Below are 22388 nucleotides of genomic sequence, written 5' to 3' on the forward strand. Positions count from 1 at the left end.
CTTGAAGTCAAGTTACTTAGGATTTCTATGCCTAAGAGAAATTAAAATAGAGACAAATAGTACCTTTTCTTCAAAAAACATCTTTTAGAAGTTCCTTTAGTAAGAGTCTGCTGGTAATAAACTCTCTGTTTTTGTTTTTATGGAATTGTCTTTATTTCACTCTGGTTCTTGAAAGATGATTTTCTGAGCATATATTCTAGATTAACAATTATTTATTTCACCACTTTGAATGTGTTATTGCTCTGTCTTCTGGCTTCCACTCTTGCAGTTCAGGAGTCAGGGTCAATCTAATTGTCTTTGCTTTGTATGTAATCTGCCTTTTTTGTCTGGATGCTCTCTCTTTTTTTAATAGGGGTAAAATTTACATAGAGCATAATACACAAAGTGTGCCATTCAGTGAGTTTTGATAAATATGTATAGCAGTGTAACTACTACTCCTTTCAAGATACAGACCATTTCTATCAGCAGAGAAAGTTGTCTCATCCCTTTCCAGGCAGTCCCTGCCCCACCCACAATAGGCAACAAGTAGGATGATTTCTGTAACCATAGTTTAGTTTTATCTGTTCTTGGACTTCATGTAAATGGAATCATGCAAAATGGACTCTTGTTTATGGCTTCTTTTACTGAGCATAATATATGTGAAATTCATCTATATTGTGATGTTTGAGTAGTTGATTCTTTTTTATTGCTGAGTACTTTTTCAGTGTGTGAATATACTATGGTTGGACATTTTATTTAGGGTTATGATGAATAAAGATGCTTTACATATTCCAGTGCAAGTCTTTTTGTAGACATATATTTTCATTTCTCTTTGATAAATCCTAGAAGTGAGATATGTAGTGGTTTTAATTTGAATTTCCCTTTTGACTAATGATGTTGAGCACCTTTTCATGTGCTATTGGCCATTTATGTATCTTCCATGTTGGCATGTCTGTTCAATTCTTTGCCTATTTTAAAAACTAAGTTGTCGCTTTGCTGATGTTATGTATTTTGGATACAAGTCTTTTGTTGGATATATGTATTACAAATATTTTCTTTCAGTTTGTGGCTTTTTACATTTTCTTAGCAGTATATTTCATTGAGCAGAAGTTTTTAATTTTCATGAAGTCTTATTTATAAGATTATTTTCCGTTACACTTAGTACCTTCTGTGCCCTCTAAGACATCTTTGCTTTTCCCAAGGTCGCAAAGATACTCTCCTGTGTTTTCTTGTAGAAGTTTTATCATTTTTGCATTTATGTTTATGCGCACACGTAGGTTTTTTTTGTTCATTCAACAAGCAACTGTTGAGGGTCTACTGTGTGCCAGGCAGCATCATCAAGAATTGGAAGTAGATAGAGCAGTGAAGACAGACAAGACGTTTGTGTGGGGGCAGGTACGGGGGGTGTGGTATCAGGATCAAGATTCATTTTATTTTCCAGACATTTCTCCAATTGTTCCAGCACCACTTGTTGACCTTTCTTTCTCCACTGAATTGCCTTGGTGTCTTTCCAGAAAGTTAATTGACTGCATATGTGTGAGTTTTCTGCACTCTATTCTTTTCCATTCTTCTATTTGCTTTCAGTCTGGAAAAAGAAGTTCTTCTCTTTGTGTTTGATGTGCTGTTGTTTCAGTGTTTACCTGTGCATTTCTTTCCCTTATCCTGCTTGAGATTTATTGGGCTGCCTATTTCTGAGGTGTTCTGTTTTTAACCAGTTTTGGAAAATTCTCATTAACATCTTGTGCAATATTATCTCTTCCCCCTTCTGGAACTTAGATTCTATGGATGTTAGCCTATTAATTCTATCTTGTATGTCTATTAACTGCTTGTATTTTCCAACTCCAAATTTAGGTCATTTCCCTTTTTTTTTTTTTTTGAGGAAGATTTGCCCTAAGCTAACATCTGCTGCCAATCCTCCTCTTTTTGCTGAGGAAGACTGGCCCTGAGCTAACATCCGCGCCCATCTTCTTCCACTTTATATATGGGATGCCTACCACAGCATGGCTTGCCAAGCGGTGCCATGTCTGCACCCGGGGTCCGAACCAGTGAACCCTGGGCTGCTGAAGCAGAACGTGCACACTTAACCACCGTGCCACCAGGCCTGCTCCCTAGATCATTTCTTCAGTTCTGTTTTCCAGTTCACAAATTCTCTCTTTATCTCTGACCTTTCTTCTTCTTCTCCTTTTTTTTTTTTGAGGAAGATTAGCCCTGAGCTAACTACTGCCAGTCCTCCTCTTTTTGCTGAGGAAGGCTGGCCCTGAGCTCACATCCATGCCCATCTTCCTCTGCTTTATACGTGGGACGCCTACAACAGCATGGCTTTTGCCAAGTGGTGCCATGTCTGCACCCGGGATCCGAACCGGCAAACCCCAGGCCACCGTGAAGTGGAACGTGTGAACTTAACTGCTGCCCCACCAGGCCGGCCCCCCTGTCCTTTCTTCTGTTTAGCCTATCCACTGGTTTTTAATTTTAATTGCTCTTTTTCATTTCTACATATTCCTTTTGGCTCTCTTAAAAATCAGTTTCTTAATCTGTGGTCATACTTTTGATACTCTATTTCTTTAAATTTGTTAAATGTGTTATATTTTTCATTGTACTATCTGCAGTCTTAGTTAATGTGAGTCACTTGTATCTGCTTTTCATGGTGGCTCATTTCCTCTTTTTTTTAATTGATTTTTTATTGTGAGCTCATTGGAACTTATCTATGTCAGTTATTTCTGATCTAGGTTTAGGGTCTGTTCCTCCAGAGAGAAAATGTGTTTGCTTCTCCCAGGAACCCACGGACACTTATCTACCCAGGACCACTTGACATTGAATTTTCGCTTGGCCTCACAAAGATAATTGAATTCTAATACCAAACGTGAGTGAAGGCCAGATTGTGGTTAGGAAGACACCACCCCACCACTACCACCAACCTTGTATTCAGAGCTAAAGAAAGGCAAGAGTACTCATTTCTGTCGGAATTAGGTGAGGGTTTTGTTTTTTTTTTCCTCCCTAGTTTATCTTTCACTGACAGTGTTGCCTTTTGGGGTCCCAACTTTTTGGTCTTGATCTGACTTCCCACTTTGAACAGGTCCTAGGCTTTGTCTTATGTCTCACATGTACAGTGCCATTTAAAATAAGGCCATGGTGGGGAACAACTAGAACTCCCATACGTTAGTGGTGGGTATGTAAATTGGTTATGGAAAACTTTTGGCAGTATCTAGTAAAACCAAATATAGGCCTACCCTCTGATCTAGCAATTCCATCGCTATGTATTTATCCCAGAGAAGTGAATGCGTATGTCCACCAAAGGGCATATAGAAGAATCTCATAGTGTCTTTATTCATAATTGCCAAAACCTGGAAGCTGCTTAGATCTCCACCAACAGGAGAATGAGTAAATTCTGGAATATTTATACAGTGGTCTACTGGACAGCAGTAAAAAGGAACACATGACCAACGTATACAACAGCATGGATGACTCTCACAGACATTAGGTTGAGTGAAAGAAGCCAGACATAAAATTGTACTTCTGTATGGTCCCATTTATATGAAGTTCAAGAACAGGTATAAGTAATCTGTAGTGGTACAAGTCACTGGTTGGTCACCTCTGAAGAGTGGAGGTATTGACTGAGAAAAGGAGTGAGGGAACTTTCTGGGATGATGGAAATCTTGTTGTAGGTGGTGATTATGTCGGTATATATGTTTGTAAAAATTCGTTGAGCTGTACATTGAGATTTGGGCATTTACTGCCTCATTGTATGTTCTTTTATGCCTCCTTTTTTTTTTCTTTTTGGTGGAGAAGAGTGGCCCTGAGCTAACTAACATCTGTAGCCAAGCTTCCTCTTTTTGCTTGAGGAAGAGTGGCCCTGAGCTAGCATCTGTACCAGTCTTCCTCTACTTATGTATGTGGGATGCCACCACAGCATGGCTTGATGAGTGATATGTAGGTCTGTACCCTGGATCTAAACCCGTGAACCCCGGGCTGCCAAAGCAGAGGTGTGAACTTAACCACTACACCACTGGGCTGGCCCCCTTACACCACCATTTTACAAGAACAGAAAGAAATATGAGGCCATGAAAATCAGCAGATCCTCTCAGGACACTCTGTTTCACAACTCAGTAACCCTTCTGGGTTTGTGCTTTCTTGTGTTTGTGTGTGTTTATCTATTTGGGGATTTCCCTCACTCTCTTGTTGGTTCAGCTGTGCATTTAAAGATATTTTTTAAAATATTCTTTAACCTTTATTATGTTGATGGTTTCTCAGGGTTTATAGTCTACTTCTGCTACATTGCCGAGACCAATTTTCAGGATTAAAAACAAAATATTTTGTTTCTCTTCTTTATTAAAAACTGCCGACTGTCATTGCAGGATTATTATTCTGTCTTTCTATTACAGATATATAGTATTTCTACTGTATGTGTTAAAAATATTTTTCTGACTTGGGGAAGCTGGGTGAAGGGTAAAGGGAATTCGTTGTAGTATTTTTACAACTTTTCTGTAATCCTAAAATTATTTCAAAATAAAAGGTTTTAAAAAAAACTTTTCCAGTTTTTTTTTTTTTTTAAAGATTGGGACCTGAGCTAAGAACTATTGCCAATCTTCTTCTTTTTTTTTTCCTTCTTCTCCCCAAAGCCCCACACTATGTAGTTGTATATTCTGGTTGTGCTGTGTGGGACGCTGCCTCAGAGTGGCCTGATGAACAGTGCTGTGTCGGTGCCCGGGATCCGAACCAGCGAAATCCTGGGCCACTGAAGCGGAGCGTGCGAACTCAACCACTTGGCCACGGGGCTGGCCCTCCAGTTTTAACTTTAGAAACCTGATTACTATTTATAATTCTGAATTTTAAGCAACCAAGTTAGAAATTTTTGCAATGTAATGCATTTACAAATGAAGACTATCTATACTATATTTGATTCTTCATATTAATTCACCGTAACTGCTTTTGTCTTTTCCTAACTTTTAAAATATTTTCTCTCTTTTGCCATTGGCATTTTGTATTATTTTCCAGCTTTTTTGTCTTGGTCTGCATTCCAAAGACAGAATAAACTCTGTACTTTGAAATGTATCTTCAAAGGAATTAAACTAGACAGTCTTACACTCAAGTAAGAGATGGAAAAGGTTGTTTGATAAGCATCTGGCAGTTTAGATTAGGGATGGCAAATAACTATCACATAACATTCTTCTTTCGTTGCTTGCAAGTATTGCTTGTTGATCACAGCACTCTTTTCTTCCTGAGTCTTTCTCCACAGTGTTTTAGCTATCTGCTGCCAGTTGATTAGAGTTGACATAGACAACAAAAAGTCTTTTTGACATCTCTGATTTAGAGGATCAGTTTTTGGGAGAAACGTCTGGAATATTTAGTCTTAGAATTAATGAGCTATTCCAGCCATTGTATGAAGTAACATAATCATGATTTTGGAAGTCCACTTATTTAAAGAATACCTTAATCATTGTTTTCTGTCACTTAAATTTTCAGGTGTTTGTGAAGCCAATTGAATCTGCTGTTTTTATGGAATATTCTTAAAGTATAATGTATTTTTTAAAAATCCACACTTGTACGTCCCATCTTTAACCTTTAATTGGGCGACATTTTTCATAATGCTATTTACTTTTATTCTTGTGTTTCCTTCCATTTCTAAGGAGTGGACCTACCCGATGAGACGAGAGATGCAGGTATGACAATCTTTTTTGTTTATTCAAGCAAGCCCATATTATTATTATCATTATTAAATAATTTAACCTAATTTCACAAAAGATTTGAGACCTGTTGACTCATGATCTATAGGTTCATCACTAAGTATTTTAAATAATTACATATTTAAGGTTAATGATGGATCTTAAAAAGATGGGAAATGAGTTGTTGCCTTTCTTCCTTCGATTAGAACCATGGACATAGTAATATCTGATTGTGCTTAATGAGTCACTTTCTTTTTCCTCATCTGAAAAATTGAGTACAGGTACAGTATTTTTATCCCTCTTGAAAGCACTTTGCTTTTTGTGTTTGTCTGGTTTATATAAGTTCAGGAAAGTTGACCATAAAGGGAAATCACCCTTTTGAATAATTGTTCATCTTTGTGTCTAATTTCCAGTCAACTCTCATAGTGAAGTCCTCCAGCAGACTGAGTTGAATACTCTGTGCCTGTATGGAATGAATTAAAGTGGTAGCTAGCCCTCATAGCAGTTCATTTTTCTTTTGCATTTCTTATCATTTACAGTCAGCTCTGCTAGCCTCAGGATCAAGCAGTGTCTCCTATTCCTGGGGAACCTTGACTTCTAAAAATATTTCCTTTTTCTCTTAGTGAAAATTTACTTTTAAAAAATACGTGAGTACCTTAGAGGCACTTTCTTGGTGACCTGTGGGGAATGCAAAGATGAATAAAATGTAATTTCTGCCCATAAGAAACTGGTTGGAGAAATCAGACCTATACACAAAGAATTATGATGTCTCGTAGAACAGAACTACAGAATTATACTCTGTTAGTGTCTAGGGCATGATATAGCCTGACTGAAAGCTTTCTATATTGAATTCATATAGAATAAGTTTTAATTCATTATTAGGAAGGTATTTGTCCATACAGTTCAAACTCTTTCAGTAGGTTAACATTTGATATTCGTCTTTTTTTAAATTTGCAGTAATACTTTACTTCTATTATTAACCATAGGTAACAGTTCTAATCTTGTTGTAGCTGGTGCTCCTTTTGATTTGGTTGAATAAGGTTTCGTGTAATTCCAAAGGGATAATTTTCTTTATGCCTGCTTCTAGACCATAGCAGAGAATAGAAGTAAGATTAGAGATGTTTTGTTAATCCAAAAGACAAGCAATACATTGTCCTAATTTTACCCAAACCGCTTATAAAATGCATTGTGGAAGTTCAAATATCTGACTTCTCGGAACTGTATTTAAACGCAGAATGTCTCATTTGATATGTCTATATTAGCACATCTGCATTTCTGCTCAATGTGGCTAGAAAATGCTCCCTAAATAACAAGCTTATTAGCAAATTATCACAACAACTATGAAAACACTCCACAGATTCGCTTATATGGTACATATTTTGTGTAGATTTAAATTGCTGATGGTAAATATCTCAATATTTTTTTTCTAGGAAATTTTACCTGGATTGTTTTTAGGCCCATATTCTTCTGCTATGAAAAGCAAGGTATGAACTTTAGGTTAGGTTCATCAAGAGATTTTATTAACCAACTTTTTTGGAGTAAATTTTTTTATTAGTAATAGTTTTGTTTGAGAGAAGATCCACAAATATTGCATGGTAACAGTTATTGTCACTCTGGAGTACCTAAGCTCTTTGCACATTTTACTGGACAAGTGATTCTCAGGTGTTTCACCACGAAACGCAGATGAGTTATTATTTTTCTCACAAAATACATGTGTTTGAAAAATTTACCGAATAATTGACCTTTATTTAATAATTTATTTACCCTCTAAAATATTAAACATCTGTAATTGCTAATCATACCTTCTGAACAGTATGAGATACAATTAAAGCCCAAAATAAGGATATTTAACATTTTAGTTAACCTTTCCTTATCAAGGGTAAGAGTGTGTGCATGCACACGTGTGTGTTTTCATTGAAGTGACTCAAATCTTATTTCTGTTTTTCCAGACTTTAGAGGTCTGGATGCTCCGGGTTATAAAGTATTGCACTATATGTATATGTAGGTGTCCTGTATAGTCAAACTGACATGGATTTCTTCAGTTACACAGTTGAAAGGGTAAATCTCATTTTAATATCTGTAGCAATGTTGCTGCCATTTCTTAGAGGATTCAGCCCTATGAATTAGGACAGTGCTACTAATTCTCTTTGAATTCTAATGTGAAACTTTGTATCACAAATGTTTTCCCCAATACCTGCCTATTTAGAAGTCAGTATTGTTGTGTATGATATCTACTTATATTAAGTTTTGTAAAAACTGTAGAATTTTAAACTTTCATCATATAATTTGATATATTTATGAATTTTACGTGATTGGGAGTTTTTCAGAGTAGTTCCTTTTGAAACTGGAAGGCTTTTTGAGGCTTAAGAGTAATCCTAGTCATTTTCATGGCATTACCGCTAGTTGGAGAGGTGAGGTGTTGGTTTAAAAAAAAAAAAAAATCCAAGGAAAGGATAGGGTTGATAGCTATACTTAACTATGACTGACTTTGTAAAGATAAACATAAGCAAGTTATTGCCCAAATAATGTAGTCTTTACAAAATACGGGCCTTGAAGATGGTTTTAAATTATTTGTTTTTTGTATTCCCACTGCACTTTATAAATGTTTGTCACATTAAATTATAAGTATTTGTTTACAGATCTGTCTCCTTAAAACCTCTTCCTCCTCAATATCCCCATAGTCTTATTAGACTGAGGAAAAGCTTCTATGGCAAAATTTGATCATTTCCCTCCCTGAGTCACCATAGTACAGCTCATATTTCTTTTTGTACCATCATCCAAAAATATGTATCAACAACAACAAATAATAGTAATGCAGATAAAGAAACTTTGGGGAATAAATTCCTTTTCTAAGACTCATTTAGTTAAGCCTATCTTTTATTGCATTCAAATACAGTTTTAATAAAAGGGACAAATTTAGGCTTTTTATAACTAGTAAACTTTCTTTTTGTAACATTTTTCTATTGTTTGTAGGTATGAGATAAGGTCATAATTTGCTTTATATTGAAAATTAAAAAATATTCTGTTTGTAATTAACATTTGGGTTCTATTTTATTAAGGTTCATTTTTACTTAGTAATAGTCTAATGTGCCTTCAAAGATGATTAAAATAGATTTTTATCCATAATTACTTAAGTCATCTTGTAGTTTCTCACATTAATAAAGTAGATATGAAAACTTCTTTGTATATCATAGATCAAATGTAAACAGAGGATTGAATGTTGAATTCATTTTGGAGGTTTGATAAATGTGAATATGGAACATTGATTAATTATTAATCCTTCCAAATGCTTACCTCCCTTCCCCTAACTCAAGATGTACTCAGGAAATACAAAGATAATTGAACTCTACTCTATGCCAGACATAGGAATATTTGCTGCAAAAATTAACATTTAAAACTTTGGAAAACCATATTTTTCTTAGATCAGGCTGCTAAAATAAAATACCACAGACCGGATGGCTTCAACAGCAGATATTTATTTTCCACAGTTCTGGAAACAGGGAAGTCTGAGAGCAGGGTGCCAGCGTGGTTAGGTTTCCGTGAGGGCCCTCTTCCTGGCTTGCAGACTGCTGCCTTCTTGCTGTGTCCTCACCTGGTGGAGAGAGGAATGATGTCTCTTCCTCCCTAGTAAGGGCACTAATTCTGTCATGGGGGCTCCACCCTGCTGACCTCATCTAAATCTATCTGATTGCCTCCTGAAGGCCCATCTTCCTGATGCCATCACCTTGGAGGTTAGGGCTTCAACACAGGAATTTGTGGGGGAGAGGGCACAAGCATTCAGTCTATAACGAATATGAATTATTCAATGACTTCTCTCATGAATTATTAGTATTACTGTTCTGGACTATTTAATGCATAAAGTGAGAATTAAACATAGGATTATGAGCTGAAAATATCGTAAACTCAAGATTATTAATTCTGCTTCCTCTTGCCACCATGAGTTGTTCATTCATTTATTGAACACCTACAATGCTCCAGACACTGTTACACGTACTTAATATGAATCAGGGAACAAATAAAATCCTTGCTCTCATGGAGTTTACATTCTAACTACTAAAATAACATGTCATCTGTAAATTCACTGAAACCTATAATCACTTGCAAATAAAAATTTGATAATTTCTAGAGTTGTCATGTTAAATTGCTTTAAATATAGAACCGAAAAGCACCACAGAATATAATAAGATATCATTTGGAGTTGCCAGTTTTTTTGTTTTGTTTTATTCTTCTCGCCAAAGCCCCCCAGTACATAGTTGTGTATTCTAGTTGTGGGTCCCTCTGGTTGTGGCACGTGGGATGCCGTCTCAGCATGGCCTGATGAGTGGTGCCATGTCCATGCCCAGGATCCAAACCAGCGAAACCGTGGGCCGCCAAAGCGGAGCACATGAATTTAACCACTTGGCCTCTGGGCCGGCCCCTGGAGTTGCCAGTTTTAACTTTAGGGGAATTTCAAACCATGAAAGGATAATTAGATTCTGTGAATTGTGTAAATTAATTCTGGCTTGTAGTAGAAGAAGTGTACAGGGAGAGGCAGGGAGTAGTTTAGCGACTTGGGTTCTGGTACTGCTGTTAACTAGGTCAGTGATGTTGAACAGTTGTTTATGTCTTAGTAGTCCCCTCTAAGGAATAAAGATTGTAGTCAATATATGTAACTACCATTTACTAAACACTTGCCATGTGCCTCAGGCACTATACCAAACACCTTAGATATACAGTAATCCCTCCTTATCTTGAGGGTATAGGTTCCAAGACCCCCCAGTGGATTCCTGAAACCATGGGTAGTACCGAACTCTGTATATACTATGTTTTTTCCTATACATACATATGATAAAATTTAATTTATAAATTAGGCACAGTAAAAGAGTAACAATAACTTAATAAAACAGTGATAAGCAGTATACTGTAATAAAAGTTACTGTAGATCTTAGCAACCTCAGCATACAATTCTTTTCTTATTAAGTCAAGAACTTTCACCTTTTCACTTCAAGGAAACTTTGTTTTTTTTTTGAGGAAGATTGACCCTGAGCTAACATCCGTGCCCACCTTCCTCCACTTTATATGTGGGATGCCTGCCACAGCATGGCTTGATAAGGGGTGCGTAGATCTGCGCCCGGGATCCGAACCAGCGAATCCCAGGCCGCTGAAGCAGAGCACATGAACCCAACCGCTACGCCACAGGGTCAGCCCCTCAAGGAAACATTTTCCGGCGTCTCTTTGGCATATCTAAATTGCCAGCATCACTGCTCTTGCACTTTGGGGCCATTAACAGGTATACCTCATTTTATTGTGCTTTGTAGATAATGTGTTTTTTACAAGACCCTCCACCAGCAAAAAGATTGCCACTTGTTGAAGGCTCACATAATGGTTAGAATTTTTTAGCAATAAAGTACTTTTTAATTAAAGTGTATATGTTGGTTTTTTAGGCATAATGCTTTTCCACACTTAATAAGACTACAGTATAGGGTAAACAAATTTATATGCACTGGGAAACCAAAAAACTCATGTGACTCACTATATTGCGATATTCGCTTTATTGGGGGTGATCTGGAACCCAATCCACAGTACTCCGAGGTGTGCCTGTATTAGGTAAAATAAGAGTAATTTGAACACAAGCACTGTGATACCATGACAGTCAATCCAGTAACTCAGATGGCTACTAAGTGACTAACAGGTGGTAGTGTATACAGCTGGAAACGCTAGACTGAGGAATGATTCATGTCCTGGGGAGGATGGAGTAGCGTGGCTTGAGATTTCATCACGCCACTCAGAATGGCATGTGATTTAAAACTTATGAATTGTTTATTTCTGTAATTTTCCATTTAATATTTTGGACCATGGTTGGCTTTGGGTAACTGAAACTCCAGAGAGTGAAACCATGGGTAAGTGGGGGCTACTGTATTATTTTATATAATTCTCACAACCACTCAGTAACTAGGTAGTGTTTTCCCCATTTTCACATGAGAAAACTAAGCAATAGAGAGAGCTCAGGTCATGAGCAGAGCTGGGATATAGAGCTTGGGCTCTCATGACTCCAAAGCCCATGCCTTTCACCACTATATAATATGTTTGCCAAGTCAATTACCTTATCCCATCAGGCTCTAAAATTACAGATGTAAAATAATGCTTAGTTTTTTGAGGACATGTAATGTATTAATCTTGAATCATTGAAATATCTTGCTGATCACTTCAGGTATATTAATATAAAATTAGCTTTAATTTCCTGTACTTAAGCTTCAGATATGGCTATATTAATTCTAATGTTGAGTCCTGCGTATTTTCAAACATCTGTGTTATGGTAAGGTGATGTTTTATATTTTAAACTATTTCTCTCTCCTCCCTTCCCCCTTTTTTTTATAGCTACCTATACTACAGAAACATGGAATAACCCATATAATATGCATAAGACAAAATATTGAAGCAAACTTCATTAAACCAAACTTTCAACAATTATTTAGGTAAGAATCATTGCTGTGATTTAGGAGAACTAAGAGTAGCAAACGTAATGTAGTTTTTATTTCAAGTTGAATCTTATAGTACATCATTTAAAAGATGAATTTCCTTTAAGACATTTTAAATAAGTAATTCACGCACATAATACAGAATGCTAAAGTTTCAAAAGAATGTATACTGAAAAGTCGGTTTCCCTATTCCTGTCTTCTCCCTAGAGGCATCCACTGTTACTTCTTCCAGAATTATATTACATTGACAAGCATGTTCCTACACATAAACTTTTATTTTGTACACTGGCTTTATATTTTTGGGGAGATTGCTTTATAGCATTACTTAGAATTAGAAAGCTGCATTCTTCTGTTTTTTTTTTCTTTTTGAGGACGATTAGCCCTGAGCTAACATCCGCCACCAATCTTCCTCTTTTTGCTGAGGAAGATTGGCCCTGAGCTAACATCTGTGCCCATCCTCTTCTATGTTATATGTGGGATACCTCCACAGCATGGCTTGATAAGCAGTGCCTAAGTCTGCGCCTGTGATCTCGGGCCACCAAAGCGGAGTGCACAAACTTGACCACTGTGCCACGGGGCCATTCCCTGCGTTATTCTTTTTAAGCTGCACAGTAACCCATTGTATGACTATACTAAAATTTAACCCATCTCCTATTTTTGGACATTTAGATTGTTTCCAGATTTTTGCTAACATAGCAAGTATCCATGTTAATTCATATGTGAATACATCAATAGGATAAATTTGTAGAAGTAGAATTGCTGGATCAAAGAATGTGAGTATTGAAAATTTTAATAGTTGTTGCAAATTGCCCTCCAGTGAGTTGTATCAGTTTACATTCCACTTTAGGGTGCAGTTGTTGTCAGAATCCTTACAGTTTTTACGTTGGGTTATCCTTGGATCCTGAGCTTCAACTTCTTTGTGATAAGCCCTGAATTTATTGAAGTTGTTACCACCTAAATAATCATTAAAGTACTGTAATTCTTAAAGCAATCTTGACTTTAAAAATTAATTTTATAACTTTTTCATAACTTTACCTATAGTTGTGTTAGTAGACAGGTAGTCTTGGATAGGTTGGAAATAGAAGTTTTTCACCAGATTAAATAAGCCTAGCATATTAATAATGCCTTATTTTAAATGTTTTCCAAAGTGTAAAATTCCAGGACAGGTGGTCTCTTGGCTCTTTTTTTTACTCCTGAAGGTTAGTTCAGACAATGAATGTTTGACTTACGGCTTTTATTTTGGTTAGCTTGTTCTCTCTCAGACTTGGGGCTTCCTCTGAATTTTCCTCTGTAGGGTTGTGAGGAGGGGGTCACAAGACCACTCGGAGAGGAATCTTCTGGTCCTAGGGAAGTTGGTAGAAATAGAAGAATAACAATAAGGAATACAGGCACTGTCTTTATTTTCTAGGTCCATTCTGATCTAGAGGAAAATTTCTTCCTGCTTGTGGTTGTTCTATTTTAACCAGATAGTTTTTTTTATATTAAAATATCAGAGAAGTGTTAACATGTTATTTAAGGCTTTAAATGCCTTGCCTTCAAACAATGTAAAATCTATGACCGCGTTCTTGGGAATATGGTACTTTGAAAGTTGTTTTGCATTCTTTTCGTGGTTGCCAAGAAATTTTCAAGTTTCTTGTACATAGAGTTTTACCTGAAAGTGTACTTATCACAGAATGTTCTATTTTCAGATATTTAGTGTTGGATATTGCAGATAATCCAGTTGAAAATATAATACGTTTTTTCCCCATGGTAAGTATCAATATTTAATATCATTCAAAATTTATTTATGATTTGACCTCTTAATTGTGGTTCTGAAAGTTAATGATAACAAAACATAATTCCCTCCTATAGTACTTTTACTTTGTTATGACTGAAAATTGTGGGATTATATTTTAAAGAAAATTTATTATTTTTAAAACCTTTTTATGATCTCCAAATGTTTGAGAAATCATACTTTGAATTTATTAAATTCAAATTAAATTTTAGTTCCTGTTTAATTTTTTTAACTTATTAACTATAGTTGCATTTGTGGCATTTTGGAAATTCTTTAATTAAGGTAATTTTTATTCTTTTTGATTTTAATAAATTTTTAATAATTTTAAATTAATTTTAAATTTATAATTAGCAGATTATTTTCAGTATATTTTATTTCACTGTATATATATTTTTATGCTTGTGTTAATCTACATGTTTTATTATAACACATTGTCTTTTTGCCTTCAGACTAAAGAATTTATTGATGGGAGCTTACAAACTGGAGGTAAATAATACTTCCTTTACTTAGCTAATATTTATTTTTAGGAGATTATTTGTTATAGTTAATTTTTTTACTTAACATTTATCTTAAATGCAGGATATGCAAGTTGTGATTATATATAATAGGGTATTCTCAAATTTGCATTTTCCTGACTTCTTGTTTCACTTGGATAGACTTTCTTAAATACCCCTATAGAACTATTTTCAAATTCTGGGTCAGTTTTAAATCTCTTTAACCTAAAAGTCTGCTGTACTTTCTACAGTTAGTATAAATAAATTGTAAAGATTTGGAAATTAATAAATACGCAAGTGGTATGTGTAAAATATAAAATGTTTAAGAAAAGATTTATTTTGGGGCTGGCCCCGTGGCTGAGTGGTTAAGTTCACGCGCTCCGCTGCAGGCGGCCCAGTGTTTCGTTGGTTCGAGTCCTGGGCACGGACATGGCACTGCTCATCAAACCACGCTGAGGCAGCGTCCCACATGCCACAACTAAAAAAAAAAAAGGACCCACAACGAAGAATATACAACTATGTACCGGGGGGCTTTGGGGAGAAAAAAGAAAAAAATAAAATCTTTAAAAAAAAAAAAAAAAAAAAAGAAAAGATTTATTTTGCTATGGTATGATACATAGTTTCCATATCTTTTAGCTGCTGAATCAGATATTTTTCTATCAGAATAACTATTTCTTGTTTTTCAGGAAAGGTTCTTGTCCATGGAAATGCAGGGATCTCCAGGAGGTATGAATTAAGAGATAATCTTTCTTTCTCTAGCATTTAATTAATGAGTTGTATTTTCTGTTTTTTTCTAAAATTTTTTCCCCTCTTCAGTGCTGCCTTTGTTATTGCATACATTATGGAAACATTTGGAATGAAGTACAGGTAAGAAAGTACTCTGAAACCTAGCGACAGTTTAAATTCTCATTAAAATAAGTTAATGGAGACAGTTTGGGAGTTTGAAGTTAATATTCTCCTGATTTTGCCATCTAATCATGGTTGATTAACCAGACCCTTACCTCCCATGATTAGTCTCTTAACTTTTGCAGCTTGTCTACCGTGTATACATCTGCTTAGGCTAATATTTTGTGGTTTTATGGAGCTACTCTTGTTTTTTTAAGAAGCCAAGGTAGTTATAGTTGGAATAAGCCGTGGAAAACTACATACTTACTACTAGGAAATTGATTAATGTAAGTTTAAAACTCTTAGACACAGATGTTATGGCTTGCCTTGTTTAAAAGGCTAATTTATTGTTTTCCTTTCATTGTAGTTGATTGAAAAATTACCTAGAAATTGTTTTGCTTCTATTCACAATTCAGTGATTATCCAGAATCACCTTTCCCAAGCATACTGCACAGATAAAAGAGAGAAAGGGGGCTCATGAGCTTCTCACCTCGAAACAAAACAGAAACCTACCCAGTATAGTGTTTCCTTTCTTAGTGTGTCTCATTGTCCAAGTTAGAAATCTTGTTGTAATCATTGACACCTCCTTCTCTTTTACTCCCCATATCTCCCAAACTGATCCATTACCAAATCCTATCTGGTTTATGTTGTAAAATATACCTTGAGTCTGTCTCTTTTATTTTTCTCTTCATCATCATTTAATCCCCGTTATCCAAGCTCCAATCATGTCTCCCTTGAACTCTTCCAGTAGTAACCTTCTTAGGAGGTCTCATGCATTTTTTCCTTCTCCAGTTTGTTCTGTTCTCCATACTACAGTTGGAGTGATCTCTTTTTCAAAAGATAAATGCAATCATATATCACCCGACCCTAAAAAGATCTTAAAGGTTTCTGATCCTTAATAGCTCTTAACATGACCAATAAAACTTTGCATGGCATACCCCCATCAACCTTTCCATTCTTATACCATGTTCCTCATTGCTCTCTCCATTTGAGCTATGTTTGGCATTAGATCCACTATGCCTGACACATAGTAGACATTGAAATTTTTGTTTAGTTTGTTTGGTATCCTTTATGTTTAAATTATAATGGAAAAGTTTGCTTAAAAGTATCAATTCTTAAAGGAATATTATTTGAATACAAATGCTTTGTTTATTTAATTGAAAAAGATTAATGCTGGGTAGACTTTATGTTTTATATATTCTCTTTATTATTTCGTGTCTTGGCAGTAATAATATTGGGGGCTGCCCTGTGGCCGAGTGGTTAATAAGTTCACGCACTCCGCTTCAGCTGCCTAGGGTCTCACTGTTTCGGATCCTGGGTATGGACGTGGTACCGCTCATCAGGCCATGCTGAGGCGGCATCCTACATAGCACAACCAGAGGCACTCACAACTAGAGTATACAACTATGTACTGGGGGCTTTGGGGAGAAAAGAAGAAAAAAAAAGAAGATTGGCAACAGATGTTAGCTCAGGTGCCAATCTTCAAAAAAAAAAATTAATAGTGAAAATACTTCCATTTATTGGGTACTATTCTAGGCACTTTTATCTCATTTAAGCCTCATAACAGCACAAAGAAGGAGATATACTTCCCCTTGTTTAACCAGTGCTAGTATTTTGAGCATGTACTGTGTTACAGATGCCGTACAAGGTGCTTTACACTTACTTTCCCCCATCTTCACAATAGCCCTCCAAGGTAGGAATTATTAATAATTCCCAATTTTCAGATGATAAAAGGCTTAGAAAAGTTGAGAACTGGTAAGCAGAGGGATTGTGATATTTAGTCTCATCATGCTGTCGATTTTTCCACTATAGCTTATTACCCCTCTGTCATATAAGCTGTATGATTATGATTTCCTATTTTAGGTAAATTTTTAGATAAGTTCCTATTTTAGGTAAATTCTGAAAAGATTGAGATTAGCTCATGAGATAATACCATTGCTTTGGGTTTTTTTTCTGTTTTTCAGAGATGCATTTGCTTATGTTCAAGAAAGAAGATTTTGTATTAATCCTAATGCTGGATTTGTCCATCAACTTCAGGTAACTTTTCTCTTTTTCCTCTTTATGGCAGTCAGAAAATAGGATAGTTAAAATCTTATGTCTGTGTAATTTGTGTTTTTACTTTGTAAATACTTAAAAAATTGCCATAATCCAATTTGACTTTTTATTCAAATTTATATCTCTATTTCAATGTATTTTCTTAAAAGCTGCCATTACCAAGAAAAAAAAGAATAAAGGCACATTGTTTAAATCTAAGGTAAAAGAATTGATGTTAGAAATTTCTTCAGTTTTTTCTCTATTTTGATCATACACCCAAAGCATAAGAGAGTTTTGATTCTGAATATACTACATATCACAGCTTTTTCTATTTTACATGCTTTATCTTTTCCATGTTGTTTCAAGTTTTGTTGGTACCTGGAAGATACACTAAAAAAGAGAGTAAGATAAACTTGTTAATTATGTGATCAGACTAGTTTATTTAATATTCTCCAAGACGGAAAACCATAGGTTGTAGAATGTGTTCTGGGTAACTGTCCAGTTATGCAGGAACAAGTCTCATGTTGACACATCAAGAGCATCACAAAATGGGTTGCCTCAGTTACTAAACTTTCAATTGTACTTCATTGTTATTTTTAATTTACTTTTAGTTTTTACTTCATTCATTTAAAAGAGAAATGGTGGTAGCTCTGACTAAAGCTTGTTTATGTAAAATGTTTTCTTTTTCTCCTTTATAATTATATTACAGAACACAAAACTGCTATAATTTATAAGTTTCTTTGCCTTTTAACCTTGTTGTGTAAAAACATTCTCTTTTTAAACTGATTTTTGTATTTGAAAAAGTAGTATATACCCATGGTTAAAATAATTAAAATTCAACGATGCCTAAGGAGAATACAATAAAAAGTCTCCTTAATAGTATATCTTGAAGATCATTCTAAAACAGCATATATAGTTGTACCTGCATAGTATTTATATAGATATGTATGTACATATGTGTATCACAATTTTATATGACCAGTTTCTTATACATGGACCTTTAGATTGTTTCTAGCCTTTCATGATTATAAACAGTATTGGAAAGAATATTTTGGTAGGTACATCTTTTTTTAACATATGTGACTATACTTATAAGATAATTGATCAAATTGGAATTGCTGGATCAGAAGGCATTTGAAATTTGATGTTGCCAAATTGCGTCTAAAAGGGCTGAAATAACGTAAATTTATACCGCCAAGAAACAAGGAATACCTGTTTCCCCACACCCTAATACAATACCAGTAGCCAAACTCATGGTAGTAAAAGTGGCAGCTCCTTATGGGTTTGCCCATTTTTAATTAGATTACTGTTCTTTTTTCTCATTGGTTTGTAAGAACACTTTCTATGTTAAGGAAATTTATCTTTAGCCAACTGATTTGAAATGCAATTTTTATTAAATATACAAAATTCTGATCTGTAGTTGGGTCTATTTCTGGACTTTGTATTCTGTTCCATTGATCTCTTTTATTGTTCCACCTGTATCAAACAATTTTAAATACTATAATATTGTATAATTTATGGTATGGTTCAAGTTCCCCTCATTGATGTTCTTTCTAGAATTCTTCTGGCAAGTTCTTACATTTGTTTTTTGTTAACTTTACTGGAAGGAGTCCTGTAGTCATTTTTAGTAATAATATCTCTACATTCACAGTTCAGAAAGAACTGACACCTTTAAATTTTTAGTCATCTTCTCTAAGAGTACATTCTATTTATTCAACTTCTGTGTCCTTTAGTGTTTTAGTTTTCTTTGTAAAGAATATATAAATTTCTTATGAAATTTACTCTTAGGTATTTTGTTCCCATTGTGAATGAAATTGTTTTCTAATTAATTATTTCTGCGTAGGAAAGCTACTGATTTTTATTAATGTTTCAGTTTGCAACCTTTTTAAACTCTTCTTGATTCTAAAAAAATTTCCAGTTGATTTTCTTAGCCATTCATCTCATCTTGAAATCATTATAATTTTGCCACTGTCCTTATTTTTTGTACTTCTTTCTCATTAGATGTTCATTGTATCAGAAGAATGACTTACCTTACTCTTTTTTCTTTTAAATTATTTTATTGAGGTCATAATGGTTTATAACACTGTGTAATTTCAAGTGTACATTATTATTTATAAGTTTCTGTATAGACTATAACATGCTCACCACCAGTAATCTAATTTTTATCATCAGCATAATGGTCCCCTTTCCCCTTTTCACCTCTGGTAACCACTAATTTCTTCTCTTTATCCATGTCTGAAATCATGCAGTATTTGTCTTTCTCTGTCTAGCTTATTTCACTTAATATGATACCCTCAAGATCCATCCATGTTGTTGCAAATGGGATGATTTTGTCCATTTTTATGGCTGAGTAGTATTCCATTGTATATACATACCACATCTTCTTTATCCATTTATCTGTAGGAGGACGTTTGGGTTGCTTCCACATCTTGGCTATTGTGAATAATGCTGCAGTGAACATAGGGGGTGCATAAATCTGTTTGAATTGTTGATTTCAGGTTCTTTGGATAAATACCCAGTAGTGGGATGGCTGGATCATAGGGTATTTCTGTTTTTAATTTTTGAGAAATCTCCATATTGTCTTGTGTAGTGGCTGCACCAGTTTTCATTCTCATCAGCAGTGTATGAGGGTTCCCTTTTCTCCATATCCTCTCCAACATTTGTTATTTTTTGTCTTGGTGATTAGAGCTATTCTGATAGATGTAAGGTGATATCTCATTGTGGTTTTGATTTGCATTTAGTGATGTTGAACATCTTTTCATGTGCCTGTTGACCATCCGTATATCTTCTTTGGAAAAATATCTGTTCCTATCCTCTGCCCATTTTTAGTCTGACGTAGTCCCATTTGTTAATTTTTTCTTTTGTTTCACTTGCCTGAGTAGAAAGATTTGCCCTGAGCTAAAGTCTGTTGCCAATCTTCCTTTCCCCCCCACCCCAAAACCCCAGAACACAGTTGTATATTCTAGTTTAAAGTCCTTCTAGTTCTTCTGTGTGAGCCGCCACCACAGCATGGCTCCTGACAGACGAGTGGTCTGGTTCCGTGACCGGAAACCGGACCCGAGCCGCCAGAGCAGAGCGCATGGAACTTTAACTACTCAGCAGGGCTGGCTTCCTATTTCTTCATTTTTGACTAGAAGTAAAGAACTATCATTTTAAGGAATTAAAAAAACAAATATATACTTGAATCCATTAAATGCCTTATAGTAATCTGAAGTTTAAAATACTTTACAACTATGTAGCATTTTATTGTTACTGAACTTTATTTCATTTTATTTTTACAATCATTTTATGAGATTGCCAGTTTGGGTTTATTGAGGTGTGTGTGTGTATGTGTGTGTTTGTGTGTGTGTGTTTTAAGAGATGAAGTCAGAGATCATACAGCTAATGGCCCAGTAGCAGAGAACACATACTGACTGGCTGTTCAGTGTGTGATGCCCCAGTGCAGGCTGTTAGCCTTACTTGATTTACGTCTCATCAGTAAATGTGAAATTATGAGATAGGCATATTAAGCCTGCATTTCTCTTACAACAATATGGCACCAGATTTTTCAGTATAAACAAAGAAAACCAATAATGTACACATTAATCACTGTTTGGGTATCCAAGAATTTAAATGTATATTCAAGTTAAATAAAATCTTTTTTAGGAATATGAAGCCATCTACCTAGCAAAATTAACAATACAGATGATGTCACCACTCCAGATAGAAAGGTCATTATCTGTTAATTCTGGTACCACAGGTAAGGACTTTTTCATCTTGGAGAAAGTTGGGGAGAAAGATGATGGTATGAAAGATAGAAAAGATGAAGCATCTTTTGCTCATTACAAGTTACATTGAACAATTTAAATTGTTTAGAAATCTTTGGGTAGACTGTGAATTAAAAAAAGATCATTTCAGAATTTCATTTTATAATGAATAAATGTGTATTATATTGAGCTTGTGTGTACACTACTGTACTTAGTTAATTAGAATATGCTGGTTGGAAGATCACATCTCTGCTTGGTTTAGTTTGAAGTCTTCAGGTGTTACAAAGATTAAACTAATGAGAGGGGACTGGAGAAGTGGCCCTAAATACACTTAAAGTGATCTTATTAAAAACAAAAGGTGGTTGATAGATGAAAGAAAGCATGTTTCCAATTAAGGTGACTAATGTGAGCTACTTCAGTTTTTCTCTTGCCATCAATATTTCAATCCTTTCTCCCTCCCTCCCTTCCCTATTTCAGAGTGCCCCTCCCCCATTTTCAAAGTAATGATCCAAGAATGCTGTCAAATCTTTTAACTTTTACCTTCCTTCTCCAAGACCTTGCTACCCTTGTTTGTTTCCTTTTTTTTTTTTTTTTAACTTTATGAGACCACTCATAGAATTTTTACTTTCTGATTTTTCTCTCCCCTGGTTCATTTCAGTCTTATTTGAACTAACAGCCTTATAAGATAGAAGAACAGGTTACATACCTAGTTAGTGATGGACCTGGAAATCGAGCACAGGTGCACTGCTCAACAAGTCCAGCACTCTTCACTATATTGTACTGCCTGTAGTAATAAGGCTGGATGTATCTATCCCTCAGGCTCAACCTCCTACTTGTCATTGACTCTTTTCTTTCCTTTGCCACCTCTATCTAATCAGTTTCCAAATCAAGTACAGTCTGTTTCCTCAGTGCTTTTAAAATTCCCTCCCTTTTTTATAGCACCTGAATCTCAGTCTAGTTCAGGTCCACATTGGCCTCCTGTCCAAACTTTTGTTATTTGATCTTTTCTGTACATTGTGGCTAGACTTATTTTCATGAAAGATAGTTCTAATAATGATATTTTTCGTATACAAAAGCATTCACAGGCTTAATTCCTACAGAAGAAAACACATAGAGTGTCATAGGTAGTAATGAAAGGCCCTTCTGATCTTTACTTTTATCTAACTATTCCTCTTTATATATGTACTCCAGAAAACTGAACTACTGACATTTCCTGTGTGTGTCTTCTTTTCTCCACCTAGAATGCATCAGTGATGGTCAGTTTATTCTTTTTTTTCATTAAAGATTTTATTTTTAAAAATTTTTCCTTCTTCTCCCCAAAGCCCCCTAGTATATAGTTGTGTATTTTAGTTGTGGAT

At 35.2% G+C, this 22388-nt stretch overlaps 1 protein-coding gene across 2 annotated transcripts in view; it reads left to right on the forward strand.

The window, feature by feature from the left end:
• Window positions 1-22388, forward strand: part of STYX (serine/threonine/tyrosine interacting protein) — a 33849-nt gene that overhangs the window by 6631 nt on the left and 4830 nt on the right. The window contains exons 2-10 of one of the 2 annotated variants that reach the window (XM_070593074.1): window positions 5604-5636; window positions 7070-7123; window positions 11997-12094; window positions 13786-13846; window positions 14321-14357; window positions 15052-15091; window positions 15182-15232; window positions 17215-17287; window positions 20930-21023. In XM_070593074.1, coding sequence (XP_070449175.1) covers window positions 5604-5636; window positions 7070-7123; window positions 11997-12094; window positions 13786-13846; window positions 14321-14357; window positions 15052-15091; window positions 15182-15232; window positions 17215-17287; window positions 20930-21023 — 541 coding nt within the window. The remainder of the gene's footprint in view (window positions 1-5603; window positions 5637-7069; window positions 7124-11996; window positions 12095-13785; window positions 13847-14320; window positions 14358-15051; window positions 15092-15181; window positions 15233-17214; window positions 17288-20929; window positions 21024-22388) is intronic. The other variant, XM_070593075.1, reaches the window with a different exon arrangement.

Source organism: Equus przewalskii, chromosome 25 (genome assembly GCF_037783145.1).
Source record: "Equus przewalskii isolate Varuska chromosome 25, EquPr2, whole genome shotgun sequence".
Classification (NCBI taxonomy): domain Eukaryota; kingdom Metazoa; phylum Chordata; class Mammalia; order Perissodactyla; family Equidae; genus Equus; species Equus przewalskii.